At 47.7% G+C, this 22,343-nt stretch overlaps 1 protein-coding gene across 1 annotated transcript in view; it reads left to right on the top strand.

Annotated features, from left to right (window-relative positions):
* The window catches only part of LOC144754053 (proteasome subunit beta type-8-like), an 87,697-nt gene that overhangs the window by 61,245 nt on the left and 4,109 nt on the right, over positions 1 to 22,343 (top strand). The window contains exons 3-4 of the mRNA XM_078641567.1: positions 6,365 to 6,476; positions 20,728 to 20,857. Of these exons, the coding sequence (XP_078497693.1) occupies positions 6,365 to 6,476; positions 20,728 to 20,857 (242 nt within the window). The remainder of the gene's footprint in view (positions 1 to 6,364; positions 6,477 to 20,727; positions 20,858 to 22,343) is intronic.

The following is a 22,343-nucleotide window of genomic DNA, read 5'->3' as shown; positions in this document are numbered from 1 at the left end:
GTGAAAGATTAACCCCTACCTGCACTCTTATCCGTGTTCCTGTTCTCTTGTCGCACCCATCTGTGGTCTCCATACACTGTAACAAGGTGTGAAAGATTAACCCCTACCTGCACTCTTACCCGTGTTCCTGCTCTCTTGTCGCACCCATCTGCAGCCTCCATACACTGTAACAAGGTGTGAAAGATTAACCCCTGCCTGCACTCTTATCCGTGTTCCTGTTCTCTTGTCGCACCCATCTGCAGCCTCCATACACTGTAACAAGGTGTGAAAGATTAACCCCTACCTGCACTCTTATCCGTGTTCCTGCTCTCTTGTCGCACCCATCTGCAGCCTCCATACATTGTAACAAGGTGTGAAAGATTAACCCCTACCTGCACTCTTACCCGTGTTCCTGCTCTCTTGTCGCACCCATCTGTGGTCTCCATACACTGTAACAAGGTGTGAAAGATTAACCCCTACCTGCACTCTTACCCGTGTTCCTGCTCTCTTGTCACACCCATCTGCAGCCTCCATACATTGTAACAAGGTGTGAAAGATTAACCCCTACCTGCACTCTTACCCGTGTTCCTGCTCTCTTGTCGCACCCATCTGCAGCCTCCATACACTGTAACAAGGTGTGAAAGATTAATCCCTACCTGCACTCCTACCCGTGTTCCTGCTCTCTTGTCGCACCCATCTGCAGCCTCCATACACTGTAACAAGGTGCGAAAGATTAACCCCTACCTGCACTCTTACCCGTGTTCCTGCTCTCTTGTCGCACCCATCTGCAGCCTCCATACATTGCAACAAGGTGTGAAAGATTAACCCCTACCTGCACTCTTATCTGTGTTCCTGTTCTCTTGTCACACCCATCTGTGGTCTCCATACACTGTAACAAGGTGTGAAAGATTAACCCCTACCTGCACTCTTACCCGTGTTCCTGCTCTCTTGTCGACCTATCTGCAGCCTCCATACACTGTTACAAGGTGCGAAAGATTAACCCCTACCTGCACTGTTATCCGTGTTCCTGCTCTCTTTTCGCACCCATCTGCAGCCAACATACACTGTAACAAGGTGTGAAAGATTGACCCCTACCTGCACTGTTATCCGTGTTCCTGCTCTCTTGTCGCACCCATCAGCAGCCTCCATACACTGTAACAAGGTGTGAAAGATTAACCCCTACCTGCACTCTTACCCGTGTTCCTGCTCTCTTGTCGCACCCATCTGCAGCATCCATACATTGTAACAAGGTGTGAAAGATTAACCCCTACCTGCACTCTTATCCGTGTTCCTGTTCTCTTGTCGCACCCATCTGTGGTCTCCATACACTGTAACAAGGTGTGAAAGATTAACCCCTACCTGCACTCTTACCCGTGTTCCTGCTCTCTTGTCGCACCCATCTGCAGCCTCCATACACTGTAACAAGGTGTGAAAGATTAACCCCTACCTGCACTCTTATCCGTGTTCCTGTTCTCTTGTCGAACCCATCTGCAGCCTCCATACACTGTAACAAGGTGTGAAAGATTAACCCCTACCTGCACTCTTATCCGTGTTCCTGCTCTCTTGTCGCACCCATCTGCAGCCGCCATACATTGTAACAAGGTGTGAAAGATTAACCCCTACCTTCACTCTTACCCGTGTTCCTGCTCTCTTGTCGCACCCATCTGTGGTCTCCATACACTGTAACAAGGTGTGAAAGATTAACCCCTACCTGCACTGTTATCCGTGTTCCTGCTCTCTTGTCGCACCCATCTGCAGCCTCCATACATTGTAACAAGGTGTGAAAGATTACCCCCTACCTGCACTCTTACCCGTGTTCCTGCTCTCTTGTCGCACCCATCTGCAGCCTCCATACACTGTAACAAGGTGTGAAAGATTAACCCCTACCTGCACTCTTACCCGTGTTCCTGCTCTCTTGTCACACCCATCTGCAGCCTCCATACATTGTAACAAGGTGTGAAAGATTAAACCCTACCTGCACTCTTACCCGTGTTCCTGCTCTCTTGTCGCACCCATCTGCAGCCTCCATACACTGTAACAAGGTGTGAAAGATTAACCCCTACCTGCACTCTTATCCGTGTTCCTGCTCTCTTGTCGCACCCATCTGCAGCCTCCATACATTGCAACAAGGTGTGAAAGATTAACCCCTACCTGCACTCTTATCCGTGTTCCTGCTCTCTTGTCGCACCCATCTGTGGTCTCCATACACTGTAACAAGGTGTGAAAGATTAACCCCTACCTGCACTCTTACCCGTGTTCCTGCTCTCTTGTCGACCTATCTGCAGCCTCCATACACTGTTACAAGGTGCGAAAGATTAACCCCTACCTGCACTGTTATCCGTGTTCCTGCTCTCTTTTCGCACCCATCTGCAGCCAACATACACTGTAACAAGGTGTGAAAGATTGACCCCTACCTGCACTGTTATCCGTGTTCCTGCTCTCTTGTCGCACCCATCAGCAGCCTCCATACACTGTAACAAGGTGTGAAAGATTAACCCCTACCTGCACTCTTACCCGTGTTCCTGCTCTCTTGTCGCACCCATCTGCAGCCTCCATACATTGTAACAAGGTGTGAAAGATTAACCCCTACCTGCACTCTTATCCGTGTTCCTGTTCTCTTGTCGCACCCATCTCTGGTCTCCATACACTGTAACAAGGTGTGAAAGATTAACCCCTACCTGCACTCTTAACCGTGTTCCTGCTCTCTTGTCGCACCCATCTGCAGCCTCCATACACTGTAACAAGGTGTGAAAGATTAACCCCTGCCTGCACTCTTATCCGTGTTCCTGTTCTCTTGTCGAACCCATCTGCAGCCTCCATACACTGTAACAAGGTGTGAAAGATTAACCCCTACCTGCACTCTTATCCGTGTTCCTGCTCTCTTGTCGCACCCATCTGCAGCCTCCATACATTGTAACAAGGTGTGAAAGATTAACCCCTACCTGCACTGTTATCCGTGTTCCTGCTCTCTTGTCGCACCCATCTGCAGCCTCCATACATTGTAACAAGGTGTGAAAGATTACCCCCTACCTGCACTCTTACCCGTGTTCCTGCTCTCTTGTCGCACCCATCTGCAGCCTCCATACACTGTAACAAGGTGTGAAAGATTAACCCCTACCTGCACTCTTACCCGTGTTCCTGCTCTCTTGTCACACCCATCTGCAGCCTCCATACATTGTAACAAGGTGTGAAAGATTAAACCCTACCTGCACTCTTACCCGTGTTCCTGCTCTCTTGTCGCACCCATCTGCAGCCTCCATACACTGTAACAAGGTGCGAAAGATTAACCCCTACCTGCACTCTTACCCGTGTTCCTGCTCTCTTGTTGACCCATCTGCATCCTCCATACATTGCAACAAGGTGTGAAAGATTAACCCCTACCTGCACTCTTATCCGTGTTCCTGTTCTCTTGTCGAACCCATCTGCAGCCTCCATACACTGTAACAAGGTGTGAAAGATTAACCCCTACCTGCACTGTTATCCGTGTTCCTGCTCTCTTGTCGCACCCATCTGCAGCCTCCATACATTGTAACAAGGTGTGAAAGATTAACCCCTACCTGCACTGTTATCCGTGTTCCTGCTCTCTTGTCGCACCCATCTGCAGCCTCCATACATTGTAACAAGGTGTGAAAGATTACCCCCTACCTGCACTCTTACCCGTGTTCCTGCTCTCTTGTCGCACCCATCTGCAGCTTCCATACACTGTAACAAGGTGTGAAAGATTAACCCCTACCTGCACTCTTACCCGTGTGCCTGCTCTCTTGTCACACCCATCTGCAGCCTCCATACATTGTAACAAGGTGTGAAAGATTAAACCCTACCTGCACTCTTACCCGTGTTCCTGCTCTCTTGTCGCACCCATCTGCAGCCTCCATACACTGTAACAAGGTGCGAAAGATTAACCCCTACCTGCACTCTTACCCGTGTTCCTGCTCTCTTGTTGACCCATCTGCATCCTCCATACATTGCAACAAGGTGTGAAAGATTAACCCCTACCTGCACTCTTACCCGTGTTCCTGCTCTCTTGTCGCACCCATCTGTGGTCTCCATACACTGTAACAAGGTGTGAAAGATTAACCCCTACCTGCACTGTTATCCGTGTTCCTGCTCTCTTGTCGCACCCATCTGCAGCCTCCATACATTGTAACAAGGTGTGAAAGATTACCCCCTACCTGCACTCTTACCCGTGTTCCTGCTCTCTTGTCGCACCCATCTGCAGCCTCCATACATTGTAACAAGGTGTGAAAGATTAAACCCTACCTGCACTCTTACCCGTGTTCCTGCTCTCTTGTCGCACCCATCTGCAGCCTCCATACACTGTAACAAGGTGCGAAAGATTAACCCCTACCTGCACTCTTACCCGTGTTCCTGCCCTCTTGTTGACCCATCTGCATCCTCCATACATTGCAACAAGGTGTGAAAGATTAACCCCTACCTGCACTCTTACCGGTGTTCCTGTTCTCTTGTCCCACCCACCTGCAGCCTCCATACATTGTAACAAGGTGTGAAAGATTAACCCCTACCTGCACTCTTACCCGTGTTCCTGCTCTCTTGATGCACCCATCTGCAGCCTCCATACACTGTAACAAGGTGTGAAAGATTAACCCCTACCTGCACTCCTACCCGTGTTCCTGCTCTCTTGTCGCACCCATCTGCAGCCTCCATACACTGTAACAAGGTGCGAAAGATTAACCCCTACCTGCACTCTTACCCGTGTTCCTGCTCTCTTGTCGCACCCATCTGCAGCCTCCATACATTGCAACAAGGTGTGAAAGATTAACCCCTACCTGCACTCTTATCCGTGTTCCTGTTCTCTTGTCGCACCCATCTGTGGTCTCCATACACTGTAACAAGGTGTGAAAGATTAACCCCTACCTGCACTCTTACCCGTGTTCCTGCTCTCTTGTCGACCTATCTGCAGCCTCCATACACTGTTACAAGGTGCGAAAGATTAACCCCTACCTGCACTGTTATCCGTGTTCCTGCTCTCTTTTCGCACCCATCTGCAGCCACCATACACTGTAACAAGGTGTGAAAGATTGACCCCTACCTGCACTGTTATCCGTGTTCCTGCTCTCTTGTCGCACCCATCTGCAGCCTCCATACATTGCAACAAGGTGTGAAAGATTAACCCCTACCTGCACTCTTATCCGTGTTCCTGTTCTCTTGTCGCACCCATCTGTGGTCTCCATACACTGTAACAAGGTGTGAAAGATTAACCCCTACCTGCACTCTTATCTGTGCTCCTGCTCTCTTGTCGCACTGATCTGCAATCTCCATACATTGTAAGAAGGTTTGAAAGATTAACCCCTACCTGCATGTGTATCCGTGTTCTTGATCTCTCGTCACACCCATCTGCAGCCATTATACATGCTAACAAGGTGTAAAAGATTGACCCCTTCCTGCTCTCTTGTCGCACCCATCTGCAGCCTCCATACATTGTAACAAGGTGTGAAAGATTAACCCCTACCTGCACTATTACCCGTGTTCCTGCTCTCTTGTCGCACCCATCTGTGGTCTCCATACACTGTAACACGGTGTGAAAGATTAACCCCTACCTGCACTCTTATCCGTGTTCCTGCTCTCTTGTGGCACCCATCTGCATCCTCCATACATTGTAACAAGGTGTGAAAGATTAACTTCTACCTGCACTCTTACCCGTGTTCCTGCTCTCTTGTCGCACCCATCTGCAGCCTCCATACATTTTAACAAGGTGTGAAAGATTAACTTCTACCTGCACTCTTATCCGTGTTCCTGCTCTCTTGTCGCACCCATCTGCAGCCTCCATACACTGTAACAAGGTGTGAAAGATTAACCCCTACCTGCACTCTTATCCGTGTTCCTGCTCTCTTGTCGCACCCATCTGCAGCCTCAATACACTGTAACAAGGTGTGAAAGATTAACCTCTATCTGCACTCTTACCCGTGTTCCTGCTCTCTTGTCACACCCATCTGCAGCCTCCATACACTATAACAAGGCGTAAGAGATTGACCCCTACCTGCACTCTTACCCGTGTTCCTGCTCTCTTGTCACACCCATCTGCAGCCTCCATACACTATAACAAGGCGTAAGAGATTGACCCCTACCTATACGCTTATCCGTGTTCCTGCTCTCTTGTCGCACCCATCTGCATCCTCCATACATTGTAACAAGGTGTGAAAGATTACCCCCTACCTGCACTCTTACCCGTGTTCCTGCTCTCTTGTCACACCCATCTGCAGCCTCCATACATTATAAGAAACATGTAAGAGATTAACCTTTAGCGTACTCATATCCGTGTTCGTGCTCCATTGTCACACCCACCTGCTGCATCCATTCACTGTAACAAGGTATCAAAGATTAACCCCTACCTGTGTTCCTGCTCTCTTGTTGCACCCATCTGCAGCCACCATACATGCTAACAAGGTGATCGAGATTAACCCCTACCTGCTGGGCACCATGTCTGGGAGCGCCGCCGACTGCCAATTCTGGGATCGTATGCTGGCCAAAGAATGCAGGTAGGAACCTGAGCTGTAGCCGGTGCCGCAAGGGCCTCAGTCCTCCAGCAGTCCATCCCAAATCATTTGCAGTTGTACTCATTGTTTTATGTTTTGTTGTTTTCATTCAGCGATTGACCGCTGATATCATGAACTGCTCCAACTTTCAGACTGTAACTTCTATCATCTCTCAAATGAATCTCCTGTAGCCCATGGCCTCTTACCACAGTAAACTGCCTAAGGCAATTGTTTGTAATAATGTCTCCTGCAGAAACTCAGACCCGTAAAGGTTGTAACAAAAATGTCATACTTTTCTTTGCTCATAGTTTATCCCTTATGGTAATCTCTAACTATGTGAACTTTGACCCTAACCCCTATCCCTTGTCCTTACCCTAACTCTTACATCATGCGTGCCTTGACTCCTCTACCGGTTTGTGTCCCCGTAACCCTTCCCCTCCTCTCCCCATGTTGTGTCTCTCCCCTCCCCTCCTCTTTCCCGTCTTCCTTATCTGTATACTTCCCCAACTCCAACCCCCCTCCCCTGAATCTCTCACCTTGCCTTCTTTTCCCCTTACATATTTGTGCTTATTGTTTGTCTCAAACTTACAAGTAACTATGATGCCATGCTCTAATAACTGTGTAACTTTTGTAACGATGTAACCTGTAACTATGATCTGATGCTCATGTAAAGTGCTCTGATACCTCCGGTTCTAGCCAGCGCTATATAAAACTTTTAAAATAAAATAAATAAATAAATAAAATTCCTGCCCTAAACTGTATCCTAACATCTCATTCTTAGCGGATAACCTAACCCATCCCATGCCTTACCTCACCCCTGACGTTACCACTGACACATCCCTTAACCCATCCCTTACATGAACCTTTACGTAAATCCTTAACTCTAATCCTAGTTTATTTAAATATTTAAAAACAGATACACAATAAACATGTCATTTTAGAGTTGTTCAAAAATGTACCATTTTGTAAAGTCCATTGGCAGTTAACTGTACTTATGTCTCATATTTCCTATGCCAAGGCTTTATACCACAATGAATTTACTGCAAGCCTTCAAAACCTCCTCCAATCCTTCCTCTGACCACATAAACTGTCCAATACCTTTTCTAGAGGCCCTATACAGATACGACATAAACACTTACTTAAGTTATGCCCACATAGCGATGTCCTCCACGTCATCCTGGCCACTACCCCTGCCCAATACTGCCCAATTCTTCTCTTTCCTAATATGCTATGGTTATGTTGATCAGTTAATTACCTCCTCCTCCCAATACCAATTACAGCAATGATCTTTGTCCTGTATGCTCTCTTCGGTATATCTTGTAGCCTTTTAGTTCTGACCCCCACACATTTGTTTATTTATAAAATAAGTCTTTTATAGAGCGCAAACTTGACCTGTTAGTGTATCAGAGTGCTTACAAGGTTCTTAGAGTTGTACATATACGCTTAGAGACACAGAGTATACAAACGCTTGGAGAGGGGCAGGGGTGCAGGGTACATAGGGGATTGGGGGACATGTATATACAATTTACATTTGCAGATACTCAATACAAGGCCCCCAATTTCTTGGTGGAGGGAGTAGGTAGTCCGAGGGAAAGGTGATAGTCGTAAGTTAGTCAGGGTCTCTGTGGTGGTTGAAGGTAGAAATTAGGCGAGGAATTTACCCATGAGGAAAGTTTTGGCATCCTTTTGGAAGTGTGCCAGAGAAGGGATTCTTCTTGATGCGGCCCCGGAGAAAGCCCAATGGTTAGTTTTTTGCCCTCGAAAATAGGCAGGTTGGAGCAAGAGGTCTCTGGCAGACCGGGAGTTTCTGATTCCTCCAGATACTACTAGTTTCTGTGGCAGATAAGCAGGGGAGTTTGCGTATAAAGCTTTGTGTGTGATGCATGCCAGTTTCAACTGTATTCTGGCCTCGAGGGCAGCCAATTCAAAGCTTTCAGATGTGGAGAGATGTGGTCGCATTTCCTTGAGCCGGTAAGAAGTCTGGCGGCCGCGTTGAGGCAGGCTTTCAAAGGTGCCAGGGAGATCTTGGGTAGACCCGAGAGGATGGAATAGCCATATTCCAGTATAGAGATGACCAATGCCTGGACTTCCATTTTTAGGTCGGGAGCATCGATGAAGGGTTTCAGCTTCCTTCGGTAGCTCAGGTGGAACCTGGCTGATTTGGCCATTGAGTTGATGTGGTTTCACATGTTCAGGTTGCAGTCTAGGATTATTCCCAGAGATTTGGCCGAGTCCACGATGGTCCGTGGCCAATTTAAGGCTGTGATGGCATTGAGCCATATCTGTATCTCCGGAATGGTTTTTGTAGGGGAAATTAGGATAAATTCTGTTTTCTTTGCGTTGAGTTTCAGTTGGTTGGAGACGAGCTATTGGACAGTCAGTTTCAGGGCTTCATTTAGGGAGAGAATCTCCTTGAGAGATGAAGTTTTGATGTATATTTGAGTATCATCAGCGTACATATGGTAAGAGATATTAGCGGTGCGTAGTACCTCAGCAAGCGGCTCTAGGTAGAGGTTGAAGAGGGTGGGGACAGGGTTGATCCTTGAGGGACTCCGACTGTGACCGGTGAGGGAGCAGATAAGTTGCCGTTAATTAGGGATCTCTGTGAACGGTTATGGAGGAAGGCCCTAAACCATTTTAAAACAGAGCCATCCAATCCCATCCCATTCTTAGTTTGAGGCGTTCAAGTGGTTTTTCATGGTTGACCGTGTCGAAGGCAGAGGATAGATCTAGGAGGATTAGAAGGCATGTTTTCCTTGGTCAAGGGCTTGGGAGGGCATCGTCAACAATGTGGAGCAAGGTAGTTCCAGTGCTGTGCCCCGGACTGAATACAGATTGGAAGTCATTGAGTAGGTGGAAGTTGTTGATGTGTTTACTTAGTTGTTGTTTTACACACTTCTCTAACACTTTGGCTAACAGAGGGATGTTGGAGATAGGTCTGAAGTTGTCAAGGGAGGCTTGATACTTCATGCCTATCTTCTCCCCACTGATTGGAAAATGGTTTAACCCGGATTGTTTATTAGAGGTAGATCATCCAGCTCCACTGGAAGGCATCCCTAATAAGGACATGTATGTTAGATATGGACTAGTCGCCGTAGCTTACAGTAAACTATGGCATAAGAACACCAAGAAAGATCGAGAAAGTCAGTGGCCACTGATGGGATCTTTTGACCTCACAAAAATCGAAGCGCTAGAGATAGCCCTTCACAAAAAAAAACAAAGCCAACCATGCTTGATAGTCTCGCATGTGGCGCAAAGAAGCAAAGCAACGTAAGAAGAGAGACGAAGGAAAGATCGATAAAGAGCTACGAAAAGCTGCTCACTTAGCTGGTAAAAAGTTAGAAGAAGAAATAAAGGAAGGAGAAAAAGCTAGAAAAGAACGAGAATCAGAAACCTCAGGCCAATGCCCTGTTAGAACACCCTCAGCGCTTTACCTTCAGCTTCCATCGAAGCAAAGGACAGACGATGATTTACTCTTAGGTCCCCCCATCATCTATATGCCTCCTCCTTATGCCCCTACCCATCCCTTAGTACAGCACCTAGAACCCCAGAACTTAACTGAAGGTAGCGCCACGGCCTCGGTACCCATGGACTCCGCGCCGAACGAGCCTCTCGTGCTAAACACCTCGCTAGAAGGCCCCTCAAAAAAGATCGGAACCAAAGAAAAAGAACCGGCGAGAATTCTCTGTTTAACCAAAACTGAACGGGCTGGCATCGACAAAATAGTTAAGACCTTAGTCGATAGGAAGGAAACCGAAGAATATATAACAGACACGTGTAACTCTTACCCTGGCAATTACAAACGACATTTCGTTGTGCATTTTTGCCATCACACCCTCACAGCGTACGAAGAAAAATACGACAATGTAGGGCCTGACCGACGCATGACTCTATATAGAAAGGTGTACACAGGGGACGAGAGTGAATGCGATGTAGCAGAACTCTTCTCCTACATTTTAGAAGTCTTCTGCCACCTCATAGAACAGGGACAAACAGTAAAAAGCGCCACCCCTGTAGTAGTCAAACCCCCGATAGAAAAACTAGATAACATGATGCCCATAAAAGAAGCTGCCCCCTACTGGGTTCCCCCAAGAGGACAGGAAACTAATGATGACATAAACCATCAGGACGCCAAAGGAAGAGTAGTATACAACTGGGTGTATCACCCCTGGGATAGACAGGATATCCTGATGTTCCGCAAATCCTTGCCGGACTTGCGGAAGAATCCCACCACGTTATATACGGAAATGGTTACCGCTTTAGGATCAACGATCACGACCCTTGCCGATATTAATTTATTCTTTGGGCTATGTCTGCCAGCTGATGTGTGGAAGCAAATCCGGAAAGTCAACCACACTGATCTGTTTGGACATACCTGGGAACAACTCGAAACCCTAGATAAGCAAGAAAACCTCCTGTGATTCTGGGCAAATCACTTAATCTCCCTGTGCCTAAAATGAAAGTGTGTCCTCATGTAACGTAACTGGAAAATATGTAAAGCGCTCTGATACCTGATTCGGTTCGGGTCTAGTTTTCGCTATATAAAACTCTGCAAAACAAAACAAAAACAAAGCAATGAGACCCTGGGCAGAAACCCTTGAAAGCCATATTAGACCGCCCAGATAAGATCGTACAAAAGGTAAAAACCCTAATTCCCGAGAAAAAGGTAGACTGGTCTATAGTAACAGCTTGCCGCCAGAAACCCCAAGAAGATGTCTCCGAATACTTCTCCCGGTTCGAAACGGTGTTCTCCGAGTACAGTGGACAGGACATGACCACTGCAACCGGACATCACTTGTTTGTACAAAATTACGTTAAAGGTATATTACCGGAGGTTTCGCAGAAATTGCAAACTAGTGAAAGCAGTTGGGCTGCCTCAAAGCCCGCAGCCATTCTCCAAATGGCCCAGTATTATGAACACCAGAAGAATGAAAGTGATAGAGCCTCTGAAAGGAAAAAGAAAGATTTAAAGGAACGAGTTATGATAGCTCAATTACAAGGCGTGAATATAGGGAAAGAACAATACAAGGGAAGTTATCAACAGAATACTCCTAGAACTCCGCCGCCCAGAAACATTGCACCCATACCCTACGCTGGGCGTAGAAACTTAGGCGAGAACCAATGTGCATTTTGTAAAGAGTACAGACATTGGAAGTCTCAATGTCCGGTCCTGTTAGAAATGAATAGGAACAAAAAGACAAGAGGACTAGCGAATGGACCAAGAAATAGAGGACGTGGACGAGGGTACACAAACGACGCTAGTGAAGAAAGACCAGGTAGAACGAATACATTTGACCATCCCCAACAGATTCAGTATCAGCAAACTGACTGCGACAATGCATACGATTTCGCATAGGACTGCCAAGGGCAAGGGAGGGATCCAGTCGAGCTCTATGTTGACCAGCAAGGCCCTTATGTTACCGTAAAGGTCCTAGGCAGAAAGTCTCCATTTCTGGTAGACACGGGAGCAACACGCAGTGCATTATCTAAACGACTGATTCCAAGGGCACCCATGTCTGGCTCACATGTGACATCAATAGGATTTGATGGTACGCCCAACACCAACCCCTTGTCAAAACTGATCCCTTTTGACCTAGATACCAATATCATTGACACGACATTCCTCCTCTCCTCCAGTGCCCCAGACGCCATTATGGGTCTTGACTTGCTGAAGCATTTTCGAGCAACTATCAGGTGCTCGCCCGACGGAGTCCGAGTTATCCTATACGATAACCCCAGCCTACTCAGATCTTTCCCTTCACAACACATGTACCCCATTACTGACGCAGACATGTCCCTACTTGATACGTTACCCTCGCACTTATGGGCGAAAGCTGACTCAGACGTAGGACGAATGATGATAGACCCAGTGCATGTGATTGTACAACAGGACGCGACCCTACCGAAAGTACCCCAGTACAAGATATCACCAGAAGGCGAGAAAGCACTGATTGAAATAATACAGTCACTAGTGGACGCAGGAGTAGTAGAAGAAGTAGTAAGCAATATCTGCAACAGCCCAATTCTGCCGATCATCAAAAGACAAGGAGAGGGAGATGAGAAAGCATACCGCTTCATTATCGACCTCCGAGAGATTAACAAGATAGTCGTGCCACAATACCCTGTAGTCTCTGACATCACCACCATCCTGACCCTGATCCCGTCCACCGCCACCACTTTCACCGTCATTGACCTAAAAAATGCCTTCTTCTCCATACCCAGACAGCCGCTACCTCTTCGGATTCACCCTAAGAGCCCGTTTGTATAGATTTTGTAGAGCACCCCAGGGGTACACCGAAAGCCCGAGTATCTATAGCCAGGCACTCAAACGACAGCTAGATGCAGTTCAGTTACCGGACGTAGTGGTGTTGATACAGTATGTCGATGATTTCCTTTTAGCGGCCGACACCACTCCACTTGCAGTCACAGCCACCATCCAGCTCCTACACTTTCTCGCAGAGAATGGTCACAAAGTTTCCCGAAAGAAGTTGCAGTTTTGTAAATCCCAAGTGACATATCTAGGACACCTCTTATCGAAGGAAGGGAGGAAACTCACACCTGACAGAATCCAGACTATCCCAGACACTCCCATCCCTAAGAGCCAGAAGCAAGTCCGCTCTCTGGTAGGCCTCACCTCATTCTGCCGACAGTGGTTGCTGAACTTTAGTCTCATTGTTAAGCCCCTACTTTCCCTTCTAGCCAAAGATGTTCCCTTTCCCCTCCCTTGGACCTCTGAATGCCAGACCTCTTTCAAAGAATTGCGAGACGCCCTTTGTTCGGCACCCGTTCTAGGAACCCCAGACTACTCCAAACCTTTCTCCCTTTTCACACACAAAAGGGAGGGATGTGCATTATCTGTCCTGACACAATCGATTGGCCCCAAACAGCGCCCTTGCGCTTACTTCTCAGCCACTCTTGGCCCCGGAGCCAGAGCATTACCAGCTTGCCTACGAGCTGTTGCAGCAGCAGCAGTTACGATACGACAGAGTGAGGGAATTGTGCTTTCCAACCCCCTTACAGTATTAGTACCCCATGCTGGCGACACCCTCCTGAATCAGACCAAGACCCAATACCTGACTAGTGCACGACTGACCGGATACGAGTTGACCCTATTGGCACCACACCTTACCTTGAAGCGATGCACTACTCTGAACCCGGCTACATTGTTGCCACTGCCAGAAAACGACCCTAATGTAACTCCCCTACATGACTGTGTGACCCTTACTGACGAACAGACCAAAAGTAGAGTAGACTTCCGAGACACTGCCTTCCCAGAACCTGATGGAGAACTATGGGTAGATGGCTCGTGCATCAAACTCCCCGACGGCACCACCTCAGCTGCATATGCCGTCACCACAGCCCAAACCATTATTGAAACCACCCGCATTGCCCAGCAATCCGCACAGGCGGCAGAACTGATTGCCCTCACACGAGCATGTATTTTAGCAGCAGGGACAACAGTAAACATTTACGTGGACAGCCAGTATGCCTTCGGGGTAGTTCACTATGTTGGGCTCCTATGGAGAGAAAGGGGATTCCTGACCTCGCATGGCACACCGATCTTACATGGAGATCTAGTCTCCACCCTGACTGAAGAAGTCCTCCTCCCCAAGAAGCTAGCAGTAATCAAATGCCAGGCACATAAGAAAGTAACGGACATTATAGGACAGGGAAATGCATTCTCTGACATCACTGCCCGAGCCACCGCTGAAAACAGAAAGACGACACAAATGTATGTGACCAGGTCACAAGCAGAGAAATGGACAGACACTAGGACCACTATAAAAGATATCCAACTGACGAGTACACCACACGAACTTACTAAATGGGCTCGGGTGGGACTTAAAGACGATGAAGGCTGCTGGAGGACAAAAGACAAAGACAAATGGCTGCTACCTAACGCGTATCTGATCCCTATATTGACCATGGCACACCTACCCGCACACATAGGACCCGCCCCATGACTGAACTGATTACTAGAGTATGGCATAATGACAGAATAGCAGATTCAGCAAAACGCCTAGTTCAACAATGCATGGTATGCCTACAACACAATCCAGGGAAGGGGACGGTAGTACCACAGGGAGGGTTTGGAGTCCCTGACCATCCCTTTGAAATCCTTCAAATGGATTACATTCAGTTAGAAAGGTGCCATGGTCTAAAGTACGTCCTAGTCATTGTATGCGCAATCAGCAAATCGGTGGAAGCTTACCCCACTCGTGACACTACTGCCTCCACTACTGCAAAGGTGTTATTGAAAGAGTTTTTCCCACGCTATGGCCTTTGTAGAATTTTATGGAGCGACAATGGCCCCCACTTCGTAGCCGAAGTTATCCAACTCATACTGAAAGGGTTGGGAGTAAAACAAAAGTTCCATGCAGTTTTCCACCCCCAATCTGCGGGCCTGGTAGAAAGACACAACGCCACACTGAAGCTAAAACTAGCAAAGATAGTTGCCTCGACAGGACTGAAATGGCCTGACGCCCTCCCACTGGCATTGCTATCAATGCGCTCCACCCCAACCAGACCCCACTTGACTCCGTACGAGGTTGTCTTTGGCCGGCCAATGAACATTTGGGCCGCGCCGAAACCAACCTCCATCAATGATGTCCCAGACATTCTAATGTCTGATTACCTGCATAACCTTACCAAAGAACTAACTGGTATCCATCAACAGGTGCAGCAAGCCATGCCAGAGGCATCCAGGGGCCCCAAACACGACATCAAACCTGGAGATTATGTTTTGATCCGGAACTTTCAGAGATCGAAGGGTCTGGAACCCAGGTGGACGGGCCCCTGGCAAGTCTTGATCACCACCCGAACTGCACTTTGAGTGGAAGGGAAGAAAAATTGGCACCATGCACATAACTGTAAAAGAATATCCCCAACCCTGACGACGAACGAAAACGTGGACACCAAAGAAGAGCTCCTGACCAAAGACCGACCAGCCCTGAGTTGTTACCCAGAACCAGAGACACTCGAATTGGCAGAAATTCCCGATCCCACTGTGCCATCCAGAAAAGGGTACAACTTGCGACGAAAGGAGAGTGTTTCGTCAAAGCAGGCCACTAACTGAGTCAAAAATCTCAGAGCGGTAGCTAAGACTACAAAGGCTACCAGGAGAGACGAGAGACAAAGTATGTGGTCCTGCCCGCCACTGAGCCTCTTGAAGGTGATGGAAGATCCTGGACGACCGAAGACCCACCGCAAAGACCCCAAGACTGCCGAGCTGCATAGCACAAAGACAATTGTACTTTTAATTTCATCCCTCCTCAGCCTCTTGCTAATGATCACAGTTTGGATCTTGGAAGAAAGTGCTCCCGGTCACAAAACAGTGATACCCACTATGCAGCCCACCACCAAGAAAGAACATTATCTGGTGTCACTGTCACCCCATCTCCGAGAACGACGCAAAGAATTTTGGAACAACTCCTTTGTACAACTGCTGCATCAACACAACCTTGCTGCCAATGCCACCAACTGTTGGATCTGTGGGCTGCTACCACATGCAACCGAACATTCTATTCCCTTCATCCCTTCACCTTTCTCCGTTCATGGATCCTGCTTTGCCGGGCTGATGCTCCTGCAAGAGAGCTACAAAGACAATGCTACATCTGGTGGAACAATCACACAGTTCTACAGTGAGTTCTGGCTGAACAAAACTGGAAAAACCTCTGTTCCCTTTTGCCCTCTCACCTCAAAAGCAACATTTCAAATGAACATTCCGGAAAAAGAACGAATCGAAATGCAAGTGTTCAACAACCCAGCCAGACCCACCTTCTCATATCTGCAGAAACGAACTGCTGCAACTCTGACTGTGGCCCTATCTGTGGTGAACGTCTCAGGCCTTGTTTGCATTGAAGGCCATGGGACGAAAATCGTGGGCCACAGTTCCTGCCTCATAAAAAGGACTCTGAACACTGCCGATCCCCCTTCATTTGTTGCATCACCAAATATGTACTTTGTCTGCGGTACCAAAGCTTACACCTGGCTCCCAAAAGGCTGGGGGGGCATCTGCTACATGGCCTTTGTCCTTCCTCCAACGTATGTAGCACCAGCCAACCATGACAGACAGAAACGCTCAAAGGACACAGAGCAAGCAGACTCCACCACATCACAGTTCCTCGATGCAGCAAAAGGACTCATTCCTCTGTGGGGTCTGATGGCAAACAGTCGAGCCATCCGACATCTGACCCAAGCAATCGAAACAGCATTGAACATCACAGCCGGCATCCTCACAAACAACACAGCTGAACTACAGGTAGTCTGCCTGGTGGCTCTCCAGAACAGGCTTGTTTTGGACGTGGTACTAGCTGATCGTGGAGGAGCATGCCGCATCATCGGGGCCAGCTGTTGCACCTTCGTACCAGATAATTCACCTTCCATTTACAAAGCTATCGAACACCTTCACCGACTGGCATCAGAAATCCACCAAGAGCAAGAATGCTGGACACTTGGAAACTGGTTTTGGAACACTTTGAAAGACTGGGGTTGGAAACTACTGATGATAATATTGGTGCCAGTTTTTATAATATGTGGTTGATGCCTGGTGATACAATGCATACCTCCTCTGTGCTCTCTTTTTATGAACTCTATTTGCCCTAAGACTTTGGACACTAAAAATGAAATGATGAAAATGTCATATGATCTACAAATACAAAATATGATGAACATTAATGTATATTGACAAGTTGGCTAGGAAATGTTCAAAGGGAGGACTGTGGAATATTGGATTACGATGTGAACACTACCGGCGCCATCTTGTCCGATCCTAGGCTCATACGAGCGCGTAAGGGGCAGCCATCTTAGACACCATGGCCTCTTCGTACATTGCCGATCGCCTGCACGTCTCCCTGACCTCGCTATCATCCCCCGCGCGCTGGCAGCCCCAAGCACACATGCTAGAGCCAATAAAGCATCCTCAGCGCGACCCTGCCCCGGAGTCACTTCCCGTGTCGGACCCACATGCCCTTTCATCTCTCGCGCTCGAACAGACCCCTTTGATAACCTCTTCCCCTACACCTGGTTGTGCGACCCGATCCCAGACCATAAACAGACCCTGCGGATACAGTTTATTGCCCCCGTACAGTAGAATCTCGCCTCCCATCAAAGGAGCCGGAATTAATCAATGCCACAACCCCATGAGATCCGACCGATTGCGTGTATTTCAGCTCCAGCCGGAATGTCCAGCTGCGCGATAGCCATCACCTATTGAAGAAGCCTAAAGCGGGGATTCTAGAAATGGTTAACATACATCAAAGTAATGTCAGGAATATGTTACACTGCAATAAAGGATTGAGATTGTATATAAAAGGCCAGGCCACAGAGATGCAGTTAGAACACCTCGAGACGACACCCTGCTTTCCAATTTCCAGCGCCCGCCTCTTTATTTGATAATTACCGATTGAATTAGAGGCGACTAACGCCAAGCAGTGCTTGAGGATATCTGGGAAAAATCTGCTTGTTCAACAGTTGAAAGTATGTGACGGCATTGAGTTTGTTGCCTAAGGCTGTGATTTTGTCCGTGAAGAAAGAGGAGAATTCCTTGGATGATATTAGAGACTTGGGAGTTTCTTTCAGTGTTTTAGCCAGTTTATTGGATTGGTGTTTGACCAGTACAAATAGCTTGCGGGGTCTGTTCTGAGCGTTGCCCAGTTCCGATCTGAAGAATTCTTTTTTTGAGTTCAGGATGTTCTTGTTGTAGGCGGTTCTCGCCTGGCGGAGAAGTTTTAGATGAGCGTCAGAGGGGTGCTGTCTCCATATTCTTTCAGATTGCCCGAGGGATCTCCTCTCCTTGTTGATGGATTCAGTGAACCATGGGTTTCTGTCTTTGATTTGTGTTCTTTTTAGTTTTAGTTGGGCTAGGTCATCCAGAAAGATTGATATAGTCGCTGAGTAGTTATCATTAAGGTCTGGCCTCCAGTACCCTGTGGTCGAGGTTCTTGGTGTCTCTGACCCAGCATTTGGGAATCACCAGTTACGGTGCCGTTGTCTTTTGAGTCTTGGGTAAAAGGAAGGCAATGGCGTGGTGGTCATACCAGTCACATGGGTCTATAGAGATAAGCTTGATTGTTGATTCCTTAGAGATGATCCAGTCCAGAGTGGCCCCTTTGAAGTGAGTTGGGAGATAGCAGGCTTGGGTCAGGGCTTGATCGGCCAGGAGGTCTTTAATGGCGTTGACATGAGGATCCTTGGGAACGTTCCAGTGCAGGTTGAAATCACCAAGGAATATCTCTTTAGCGTTGGAGGAGATCTTAGTTGTGATAATTTCCAAGAGGTGATCCGTGAAGGAGGCTGGTAAAAGATGTGATGGTTGCACAGTTGGGTTGAGTTGCTGCAAATGGAGAGGGCGAGGTATTTGCAGAAGTCAGTGGTATCCGCCATAAGTTCTGTGACAAGGAGTTAGAGCGATAGATGCAGGCGATGCCGTGTCCTTTCCTGCTGGATTGTCTGATGAGTCTAGCAATGTTATAGTTGGGAGGGAGTAAGAGGTCCAGGCATGGAGATGAGTGTTTGTTGAGCCATGATTCTGTTAGAATTGCTAGGTCAGTTTTTTGTTCAGGATAAGATCGGCAATATTGGCGGCGTGCTTAACTGCCGATCGGCAGTTGATTAACAGACCAGACAGGGAGGTTTAGGGGGAGTGTCAGGAGTCGGGGTGGACTGGTGTACAGGCGCTATGTTGCTTTTAACCACACTTCTGTTACGGATGGTAGCTGTTCTAACTCCTTACCTCTAGTCCAGCAATACTGTCCAACTACCTGTCCAGCCCATGAACTTTGAGCTCATTGAAATGGTCTGGCACATGACATACGCCCACACACACTTGTCCATTAGCATCTTGCCCATGATTTCTAATTCCAAGGACCTGATGAATGCCTTATCCTGCCCAGGCCTGCCCCTGGCCACATAGAATTGGACATGAGCTCCTATAACGCATGATCTCTGACGTTATTCACTTCTTCCATATGTCTTGTTTAACATGAACTCTTGACTGCACAGAACTGTCGTATACCTATTTTAGCCTATGATCTCTGCCCACAGACTGGTCCAGCACCTACTGCAGCTCAGCCATTGACCATACACACCTACCCACTCCCCATCCTATCTCATGTCCTCGTGTCCCGTAACTATTCTATCACGGCCCACTGCATGACCTCTGAACTCATTGAGCTGTCAGTATCTTTTGCTGCCCATCAATCATGGCCCCACAGAGTGATCTACCACTTTTTTCTGCTTTTGACCTCTAACCTCCTTGAGATGATCAATACCCTGTCCAGCTCCTGACCTTTGAATCGGTTGATCTGTCTAATAACTCTACAAGCCAACACATTGTCTCACTAATAGACCTCAAATGCATCTCCCAGTCACTTACCTCCGACTGAGTTGAGTCCGATGCATATTCGAGTCGTCAACCTCTGACCCCATTCAGTTGTCCACTGCCTCTTCCAGCCCATGACCCGTGACTCTGTTGAGTTGTCCAGTATCGAGCCTACAGACCCTGGTCCCAGAGAACTTCCTAGAACAATGTATTGACAATGACACCTGGCCCACAGCGCACTGTCCAATACCTCTTCTGCCTCAGATCTGTACTCCTATAGATCAGTTCAGTACCCTCTCAGCCTTTAACATCTGACACTGCAGATTGACTCAATAATGTTTGGTCTCATCGCACTCTTCAAACCTAAGAGCTCTCTTTTGTCCCTCATTATCGCTGACCCCACATACCATTATCTGTGGTCCCTAAAAATGTAACCAACATCTCCTATAACCCGTGATGCTCAAGTCAACCTAATGAATTCATTTAACCTGTGCCAGGGAGCAGTCCAATATACCATTGAACTCTTGACCGCCAGCCCCATTCTGCTCAGATCTTTTTTAGCCCATAAACTCTGTCTCAACAAAACTATTCAATACTTCCCCCACCCCATTGAATCGTACTCTGCCTTTTCCTACACATGATCTCTGACCCTACAGAAGTCTCCAATGGGTGACCTCTGACCTCATTGGGTGGTCTAGTACATATTGTGGCTGATACAACCTGACACCATGGAGCTCCAGTGGCTGCTGTTTCCCTGGTCCTTTGACCCTGCATCCTTGTTGGGTGTCCCCTTGAGCCTTTGGCCTGCCCCGCCCATTTCCTTGGTCCAGATGTCACAAAAGTAGATTTGGGGTGTTATCATGAGCATCCCTAGTTTGCTAGTAGCTCCCCTGGCACCTAACCTTCACTGATTAGTTCCTCTCTCTTTCTCAGGCTGTACCAACTGCGCAACAGGGAGAGGATCTCAGTCTCCGCCGCCTCCAAGCTGCTCTCCAACATGATGTGTGAATACCGCGGCATGGGGCTGTCCATGGGTAGCATGATCTGCGGCTGGGACAAAAAGGTGAGTGGAGGGGACAGTTCCATGAAGCACACAGATGCTCTAGGGAGTCCCCTAGGAATAGATGGCAGGCTGCTGGCTGTGGAACAGTGACCCACTGGATGGGGGTCAGGCCCAGTTTTAGTCCTGTCCATGGATTAGATTCAGGTATGAGAGTTAAAAGATGAGTCAGGTATGAGTTTGCTGTGATTCATTTGTTGTATTCTTCAGGTCTCGCCTGGCGATAGCAGCGCATGCGCTGCTCTCGCCATGCAAGTGCCTTTTGTTATCAATTCTCTGAAGGCTTTGCATGCACACGTTGGGATGGACAAAGATGGCTGCTCTCGCCATTTGTCCAAACATAACAGAATGCGCATGCACGTATGGACAGTGGGCAGTCCGACGCCATCTTTATTCCAAGCTTTCCATTTTCATGGCGTCTCGTCACACTGCCTTGTTTTTATAGTGCGAACTTCACCTGAAGGTATCGGGTATCAGAGCACCTTACATGAACACCAGTTGCGCTACCAAGGCTGTAACTTTTCTTGGCAACGTTGCCTTGTTTTAATTCTTTCTTTTCTTCTTCTTGTGCCTGTTTGTCCAGGCATCATCCCTTATTTGATTGTCAACTATAGTGCCTTTTTTACGCGTCACCATCAACTTTTACCTGTGTGTCTGCTATGAAAATTGATCATGTTTATTATTATTAACCTATTTTTTCATTGTAAAGCTCTCTTAACGCCCTTCTTGGTCCACGTTCGTGCTATAGAACACTGGCAAAATAAATAAACAAATAAAATTCCCGTAATGTATGTAGCGCTTTCAGCAGTGTTAAAGCCCTTCTTAACTTCTAACAGGCTGCCACTCACCACAATGAGAACCATGTTGAATCATGTGAGAAGCGTGCATCTTCATAGGGCCTCAGCCACATTAAACCTATTGTGCGGGCCGTGGCTGACCAAAGAGGCTGCCCAGATCTGACGGGCTAAAGTCGGACATCTTGACATCTTGGTGGAGAACGTTTCCGGATTGGCTGGTACAGTTGGGATACTGTTCTTCAGCTACAAGACGAGGCTAACTCTTTTGGCTTTCATGCCTTTTCCACAGTGTTCCACCTTCCTATAGGCCGCTCATGTTTTCTACAGATCTTTGAGATACGAGTCTCCGAATCAACCTCTAGTGGTGTGGGTGGACGGATGCTAAAAAAATAAAATGCCTTCTGACATGTGGTCCGAATAGCTCTTCACAAAGTCCTGGCAATCACCACAAACAAACACGCTGTGTGCCATCTACAGAGTATAATACAGTGCTGAGCAGATGTAATTTATTGTCCACAGAAATGAAATGAAATTACAGTTGCAATAGAGCAAGCCGTCGAGGTGCGTAAAAGGGGTAGTTGTGTGCATGTATTTGTGGTGTGCGGGTGTGTGTGTGCGCGTTTGTTGTGTGCCTATGTGTTCATAAGTGCGTGCGGTGTCTCCAGACTCTGCTATCTGCTCAATCTTTTCAG

This window comes from Lissotriton helveticus, chromosome 5_1 (genome assembly GCF_964261635.1).
Source record: "Lissotriton helveticus chromosome 5_1, aLisHel1.1, whole genome shotgun sequence".
In the NCBI taxonomy this organism is placed as follows: domain Eukaryota; kingdom Metazoa; phylum Chordata; class Amphibia; order Caudata; family Salamandridae; genus Lissotriton; species Lissotriton helveticus.
Note: the sequence above shows the minus strand (reverse complement) of the source record. Positions and strands in the feature narration are given on the sequence as shown.